The sequence below is a fragment of the Halichoeres trimaculatus genome, unplaced genomic scaffold, assembly GCF_033239565.1.
Source record: "Halichoeres trimaculatus isolate MK-OKI-2021-1 unplaced genomic scaffold, fHalTri1.1 fHalTri1_scaffold_4, whole genome shotgun sequence".
NCBI lineage: Eukaryota > Metazoa > Chordata > Actinopteri > Labriformes > Labridae > Halichoeres > Halichoeres trimaculatus.
The window spans coordinates 23,276,388-23,284,639 of record NW_027437182.1 but is presented as its reverse complement, the minus strand read 5'-3'; the positions used below and the strand labels follow the sequence as shown (position 1 = coordinate 23,284,639).

General features: G+C 39.9%; 1 protein-coding gene across 1 annotated transcript; it reads right to left on the bottom strand.

Annotated features, from left to right (window-relative positions):
* Nucleotides 1–570: 570 nt before the first annotated feature.
* ubxn6 (UBX domain protein 6) lies at nucleotides 571–8,003 on the bottom strand. The gene is made up of 11 exons (XM_074669173.1): nucleotides 7,808–8,003; nucleotides 7,170–7,327; nucleotides 6,208–6,272; nucleotides 5,966–6,094; nucleotides 5,709–5,806; nucleotides 5,326–5,401; nucleotides 5,133–5,217; nucleotides 4,796–5,015; nucleotides 2,626–2,756; nucleotides 2,345–2,493; nucleotides 571–2,241 (listed from the first exon to the last, which is right to left on the bottom strand). The coding sequence occupies exons 1-11, from the start codon at nucleotides 7,888–7,890 to the stop codon at nucleotides 2,116–2,118; spliced, it is 1,320 nt and encodes a 439-aa protein (XP_074525274.1). The 5' UTR covers nucleotides 7,891–8,003; the 3' UTR covers nucleotides 571–2,115.
* Nucleotides 8,004–8,252: the final 249 nt, after the last annotated feature.

The following is an 8,252-nucleotide window of genomic DNA, read 5'->3' as shown; positions in this document are numbered from 1 at the left end:
TAAAACAAGACAAAAAACATTTGATTTTACCATAAATAAGAAATGTATTATTTTTTCAAACTCAAGACATTCAGTATTGAAATACAGAAAAATAATTTCTTTAGATCACATGAACTTCAAATGTACAATGCATTTTTAAACATAACCAAGTTGCATTTGATTATTTTAGAGCTACTGTAACAACCTGGTGACAGACACAGAGCTCTGCAGTGCAAATAAATGAAGTGCTACATTTTATTTAAGGAGCTTATTTTTCAGATGGAAAATAATAATAATCCTAACCGAATAGCACCATATCGGCTGTGCATATCGGCAGAAATTTTCATATCTGCCAATACTGATAAACGTGTTTTTAAGTTTTTACCGATACCGATATTGTGCCGGTAATATCGTGCATCCCTACTTTAAAGCTTTGCATTTTCAATAGAGAATTATTCAACCACCTCTAAATGTCCAACGACAGACTACAAAACAGAAATTAGGCATAAAGACGGTTCAGGAGCACATCATGATCTTGAGGTAAGCACAGACTGAAACTAAATAATTACTTATCACATAATTCTGTTTATTAAACAAAAGATGCAATGCAAGCAATGTTTATTACAGGCAGGTTAAAAGCAATCAAGTACGACTCGGAACATCAGGACTGATCACAACAGCACATCAAAGTCATTTGAAAGGTTGCAATGCAAATAAACAAAAATAACCTTTTGTCTAATATGTGTGGATGGGCAGAACGAGTTAGCAGAGGAGCGCACTAATGTTGCCTATGCCTGAAGTGGCCTTGAAAATGCATTTGTCAGATTATATGTCTGATGTTTAATTATAACCCAGCAGTGTTTATAAAATGAGCGCTATTCAAACTTCTACAAACATGGTTGACATGGGGTGATTCAGACAAACAAGCGATGGGAGGTAGGTTGTTGTTATCTTAACCAACCAAAAGTAGAACGACTTTAAACAGCTTCTACTGAAAAACTGCAAACAGTGAATGTACAGACCTTCAGTGAAATGTTGAAAGCAAAGGTGCATATTAGTAATTAACCTCTGGAGTGGATATTGACATTGAATCTGTTTCACATTTCTGAATTTTAAAAACTTTGTGATACAGTGACTCAAGCCCATGCTGCAAGGTTTAATGACAGAAAAGTAATACATGCCTGCCTGCATGCAAGAGCACAGTGGATACATGAAGCTTCTACACTGAGTCTACAATTTAACCAGCCCTGCTATAAAACTAGCTTTAGACAAGGTTGTAAATAATGTCAGATAGTGCTTCATACAGGTCGAATACAAGAGCAGATTTCCTCATCAGCACGAGGCTGACCCATAGCTTTTTACACAGGAGGTCGTACTGGTGAACGGTTCCTCCACTGAAAGCCAAATCCAGACGAAAAAATGGTTTGGTTTACGACTTGGGCTTGTGCTCATACAGAAAAATACAAATTATTGCAGCAACCAGTAGACTGATCTCACACCAGATTAAGACCAATCATCAGCGTACAGACTGACTGACGCGAGTACTGCCTTAAAAAAAAAAAAAAAAGAGCATTCCAGGGATTTAAGTAAGATTAAGAGCCTGATACTGTGATACTCCAAACATACCAACAACAGGATCTGACCACATTTACTTCAATTAATATTCTTCGACATGCCTGCACAGCCAGAGATGTACACTCTTACCAGACTTCAAAGAAGGGGAAGTACTGTAGAGTTCACACAGTTATAACAAGGTCTCTCAACATGCCACATGAAGTTTACCTGACTGATTGACAGTTTGAGCACAGACAGCGACCCCAGTCTGTTCACAGCACAGCACATTCACTCAGGATGCAACAGAAACATAATACTTGTCCCCTGCTTTCTCCTTCAGTCTATCTGTTAGTAGTGTTTCCTTCAACACAATGTGCTGCTGAGAGTCTGGTGTGATACAACTCCCCGTCATGAAGAGAGAATGGTATGCTCAGCAAAAGAAGCACATTAGGTTGTTCTGCTACCAACTGAAGTTAGAATTAAAACAAACAAACGCTTCACTGGTCATCTGTGAAGAGCAGTGACATCCCAACAGTGCTGGGGGAGGCGTCAGGGGGTGTTCAGGGATGGTGTGTTTGAAGCTCAGCTCAGGGTTCGAATCTTTTCCAGCAGCTCTGGTTTGAGGAGAGTGGGGCTCTTTCCACCAGCAGCAGCGATGTCTGCCTGCACGGCTGCATCCCAAGCAAATGTGAGCAGAGCTGCCGGGACCTAAGGAAAAAAACGCACAGACACAATTTGAGATCTGAAAGCAAAGTCTGCAACACCTAAACCTGACATGTGTAGACTGACAAAAAAGCTGGTTTCTGCTCACCAAGTTACACTCTGCAAGCGCCACATCTTCAGACTCTTGTAGTTTCTGACTTCCAGGAGCGATAAGCTCAAAAGGCTGCCAGCCGTCCACCAACGACTCCCGAACAAACCCAAACAGCACAGGTAACCGGTCCCAGGCATAAAAGGTCCCTGGGGTGACACATCATCTTTACTGACTCTAATTTCCAAATCATCAATACTCATCTAACTGATTATAGCACATTTCTTCAACTGTTCACATCTTCTTTATCACTCTACTGCGATGAAAAGAAATGCCAATACCTTGCAGTAGGTTTCCATCAGGTAGTCTGATCCTGAGCAAGGTGTAGTTGTATTTTCTTCTCTCCCTCTGCTCTTCTTTCTCTCTCATGGCTTTTGTTCGCAGCATGGCATTCTTCTCGACCAAGTCACTCCTAATTAAAACAAACAAATGGTGTGAAGATTTTCTCAAAACAGATAAACACATGTCTATTCTACAGTACAATAAGTTTTGGTTGATGCACACTGAACCAGAAAAAAGATTACAGAAATTTATTATCATACAATAAAGAAGTTCCAGGCTGGGAACACTTGAGCCAGACACGTGTGCCTGTCTTCCTAAGCTTTCAGTGCAACCAAGTCTGAGTTTTTTACTGGTAGTATCTGCTCTGATTAATAAACATTTACATGGTTATAGCCTGGTTAGAAAACTAGTTTGGTCTGAAAGACCAGTCATGTCTGTCCGTCATGTATGGTCTCATTTCTATAGAGGGATTATTTGCATGCAACTTGGGTGGAGAAGCACTGCGCAGTATAATGGTTTGTCAACTGACGTGGAGGAGTTACCAAATAACACATTTTTAAACAAATGTCATCACTTCTAGGGATGGTAAACAGCTCTCAGGTTTGTGAGTGGACAGAAGAGATCAGCAAGTGAACAGATTTTAGGTGGACAGGCGTTTTGAGAAATCCGGCGTGTACCCAGAGAGCAATTTAAACACACAACTGTCACTCGATGCTCATGACTGCATTAGCCGTGGACACTTACCAGACTGTGACATATCAGGATGTAAACATGTGTCAATAAATCAGAAACCCTATCAAACCAAAATAAAGCACACAGGCTGCTGAGTCTGAGACCTGGTTCATAATAAAAGAACCAGAAAACTACATCCAGAGAACAGCACCAAATCAGATAGACAGATGAATTATTTACCCCCAGACGTCGCTGGTGTTTCAGCGTTAAGTGTGACCCTGTTAACTGGTGACTCGCGGCTGTTAATCACCACAGACTGTAAAAAAAATTGGACGTCCGCTTGCTTGGCTTAAAGTGAGGGCTCCACAAAAACTGCCCCCCCCCCCCGGTGGCTGGCTGCAGGATAGGTTAAAAAATCCATCTTTCCAGCCACTCCAGGTGGGCTGTGGTCAAACTTTAAAAAATTAATACACCTCGTAGAAATGTTTCTCACATCTGATTGTTGTGGTGATTTGAAGAAAAAATTTGGCTGTCTTGTATTCATGTCCTCTTTTTTCTGAAAAGTTTCGTTTTCATTACTTATACGGCTTTACGTAACGTTAAACGATGACTGACAGCTGCCGTTCTCCTGTATTTTTTTCAGGGATTGTAATATGTCGAAAGTTAGAGTCAAGAAGTGATTAGAGTCTCGAAAGAAAAAAACAAGTATTATTTTTGTCACCGAGCTTCACTCAGATTCTCCCAGAATTCCTCACTACGTCTACTGCGCAGACTCTGGCTGCAATTGATGCCAATGGCTGCGCCTGTGACAGGGGTATTTTAGCTTCAAAACCGTACAATGATAAATGGCGAAGCCACACTGTCCACTCTACATACACTCTATGTTAATCACTGATACTGTTGCCTGAGAGTCACCAATTAGTATGGTCGCAATTACCTCCAAAACACTGGTTGCTGTGTGATGGTCAAAACTTGGGAGATGTTGCCTCTGTTGTATAATGTCGTTTCTAAAAACTGACCACAAAACAACCATACATTTTTATGCTGATAACAGGTTGAATTAAGTGTTTAAAAACGCTAACTCGTCAGAATGAGCTAAGCACTGCTTTTGCGGTCAAGATGCGTGCGCATCTTTATGATGACGTAGACTGATAATCCCTCTATACTTGCATACACTGCACAGCAGGGAATTTTGATGTATTTTTGCTCAACCCCAGATAAAAAGGTCAGACGTTTTATTGTATCACAACATAGCTGACCTGACTGATAGGTGAGGCCACTGTGGCTGTTACTGAGGATGCTAAGGGCCTACCTCTTTATTCCTAGTTAAATGAACAAAATCAGGATGAGCAAGTATTTCAAGGAAGGTGAGTGCCATCAAAACTCTGCTTCATAAATTGATGGGTGCCGTCACTGAAGCAAATCCTGTTTTATGCAGTCTTTAGGATCGATGTGTATAAACTTCACTTCAAACCATCAACACCATGAGCTGCATACCTCTGCTGCTGCTCCTTCTTCAGCTCCTCCGCTGTCAGGTTGTAGAATTCTGAAGGCAGCTCGAAGCGTTGGGCGTTAGGGGAGGGTTTGAAAGCTTGAGGCTGTCTGTCCAGCTGAGCTCTGACTGGTTCTCCTCTCTGGAGACGATCCCTTCTCTCCTTCATCAATTCCAGAGCATCAGGACTTTGCTCTAGTAACACAAGGAACTCCTCTTCCTCCTCTGATCCCCAAGAAAGGCCAAACCACACAATTACTAATTGGTAACAGATTTTTTTCCCCTCCTGATCATCTGTGAGAAATTTTGTGCAGACATAGAACTTGTTAAGGATTAGTTTACCTTGACCCTCTGCAGGAAGCATGAGGCTTGTGAAGCCCAGGGCCTGCAAGAACTCTCTGCTGCCCTCCACACAATAAACTTTCTCCTGAAATAAATCAAAGGCATGAAAATAAGAATAAATGAATAAAAAAAACACTGTATACGCAATGGTACAACATAAGACTGTTTGAATAATAATAAACATCAAACAGACCTGGAAAACTTTATTGCTGAGTCTAATCTTCCTGTATTTCTCCTCTGTGGGATTCTTACATATATTTTCAACATACCTGTAAAAAAGTGACACAACATCTAATAAAACTATATATGGAGTTTAGAGATACAATGTGAAACTAATGAAAAACTATTGGAAAATGAAAGCCTCCATTTGTGATTAAAGAGGGGTATTGTGCTTTTTCAGCAAGCTTTGTGATGATGTTAAAAAAGATTATTACAGACAGATTTAGGGATTTTTACAACATGCAAATATTTAAAATCAGCACACATTTAGTAAAAACATACAGCATTGTAAATTAATATCTATGTTAAAGTTAAGAAAACACACAATACCCCCTCTTTAATATTTCACTTTCTTACTTGCTTATGATGTCCACAGCAGCCTTTACTTTCTCCCTGTCTTTGTTAAATGTGTGGATCATCATAACAGAGGCTTCGACTTCATCCTCCTCAAACCGCTGACAATGAAAACAGAGTTCATGTTTTGAAAACAGGACTTAGTTGAACAACATTCAGTTCTGTTCAAATGAAGTGACAAAAAATCCAAAGAACTGGGGTTATATTCTGATTTGAGCTACAGGGACAACAGGTGAGAATTTATATTTAGATGAACGTACCATTAATATCGCCTCTTTGATGTGTGCTTCCCTCTCACTCTTGGTCAGAGTAGCTCCAGTCAGCGGACAGGTGAAATACACACCTGACACTGAGAGGCAGGAAGGATCTTTCACAGGTACTTTGGATCCCTATAACAATTATGATTCACCAATAAAGCCAGAGTAAATACTGATCACTGTGAGAAACACACAATCCTGATAGTCTACCTTGTTTAAACTAAATATGTTATTATAATACAAACCTCTGCTGTAGCTGCTTTCTCTTTTTCAGCCAGTGCAGCTGCCTCTGCCTCCAGCTCCCGTTTCACTAGAAACAAAAACAGAAAAAGTGCAACCTGTTATTATTGCATTATAGAGATCTATGTGGTTATGTAACAAGTCTCACAGCTCTGTTTTGCTCCTCATCTGACCTGCCACTCAGATAAACAACCAAACACCACTTAAAATGGAACAGAATTGTTTCTCAGACAACTAGAACTACTCTATGTAGCTGCGCTAGTAATAAGACTCCTTTGAAATGTACAATACAGGATATCTTTAAGGCCCTCTGATTATTCAGTTCTACAGTACAGGAGCCTAATACTTTTCTACAAACAACAGATAAACTGCAGAACAAGCGCGCTAGTTACTGCATGCATAGAGGTAACAAACCACTTCCCCTGAACTGATCACTGTGAGCCACAATTCTTATATCAACGCCAAAGCAAATTATCCTTAATAAGCAATCATGCATATTATCTTCAAGACGCTAACAAATCTTTGATAGAAGACTATGGTCAAAACAGTCTGTACTTTATTTTCCCTCAATATGTTAAACCAGAGAGCAACAACTATAAACCCAAACTTAGGTCATATCATATCATAAAATGTGACACCCTTGCATTACTTGCTAAAACAAATAATATCAGATTTTTTTACATAGTTTAATGCATGTAGACCTGTATAACAACACAGATAAATACAGCTGCACTATGATTGCCCTAAAAACTATAAATAATCAGCACTACATTAGCTGCTGTAGCACATAACAAACCTAACCTGAAGCAGAGAGGTGCATGTTTTATGTGACAGCAATGTTATTTAGTGAAAAGAAAAATGACTCAGTCCATCCACTTCCAGATATAAATCAGAGTTAGAAATATAAAGAGGGTGTAAATATACAGTTTGATTCCAGACACCAATGGCCTGTGGTTGTTTGCCTCACCCTGGTTCCTAATGGCGTCCTGAGAGGTGTGGACCTTCGGCTTCTGATGCTGTTCAATCCTGGCCAGGGCTGCGGCTCCAGCCCTCTGTGCTCCTTCACTGGGAGCATGGCGGTTATTCTTGGCACTGGAGCTGCTCTGAACCACTTCTTGCCTTTTACTACAGTGTTAGGAGGACAGAAACGTGAAATGATGGGACATGTTGGGCCAATTATCCAGTTTGTCCATATTTCTAAAGGGGTGCACTGTAGCTTGCTAGCTTCTTTACCAAAATTAACATATCCAGAGTCTGTTTGTTTTCGATGAGTGGGACGGCCTATTCATGAACTGAAGTCACTGGCGTTAAGTTACTTAGAGCTCAATAATCTTGTTCATGGATTATCTGACTAACAGACTGCTGTGGCTATTATATAACACTACTAACGCAGGAGAACAGTTAGCCAGAGAAAAGCAATTGAAGCATATCAGCACCAGTCTTCGATGCTCTGAACTGATATCAGGAATCTTCACACATTATATATCAGAATCCTACCGCTAATTTCTGACTAATACAAATATATTAACTCAATTCTGCAGATCATTTACAGCTAAGTTTAGCTTTAGCGACCGTAGTAGTATCTGACCAAAGTTTGATATTTACCTGTGATCATCGGTTAGTTTCTTTCCTGGTCCCGCCGATTTAAATTTAATATCCTTCTTAATGTCATCGAAAAATTTCTTCATTTCTTAAGCTCTCACAGATAAATATGATAGCACAAAAACTCAAAACACGAACAGCACTTGTGTGTGCTTAGCAAGAAGGACCACAACAAAATCTGTCAGTTGACGTAAATCTGCTTCCGCTTCTAAAACGCTGACGTTGCCCCCTCGTGGTGAAAACGCATATTGCTGAAACAATATCAGCAAAGCTTTATTTAACAGATATCAATTTATCAAAAATATTCACTTCAGAGGTGTGGATTTTGATTTTTAACTGTTTTCCCCCCAGTAAAAATACCAGATCCAAAAGTGATGCTCTAAAGTCAATATTTATACCCTAAGTATCATCCATGCCAATGTCTGTGTCCATGATTACCATGCCCCTT

Excerpts from the sequence above, each read along its gene's own strand:
- ubxn6 (XM_074669173.1), bottom strand. The coding sequence starts at position 7,890 with ATGAAGAAATTTTTCGATGACATTAAGAAGGATATTAAATTTAAATCG. Across the intron at positions 6,095-6,207 it reads AGAAAGCAGCTACAGCAGAG|GGATCCAAAGTACCTGTGAA; the intron begins GTTTGTATTATA and ends TAATTGTTATAG. Across the intron at positions 5,016-5,132 it reads GCTTCCTGCAGAGGGTCAAG|AGGAGGAAGAGGAGTTCCTT; the intron begins GTAAACTAATCC and ends CTTGGGGATCAG.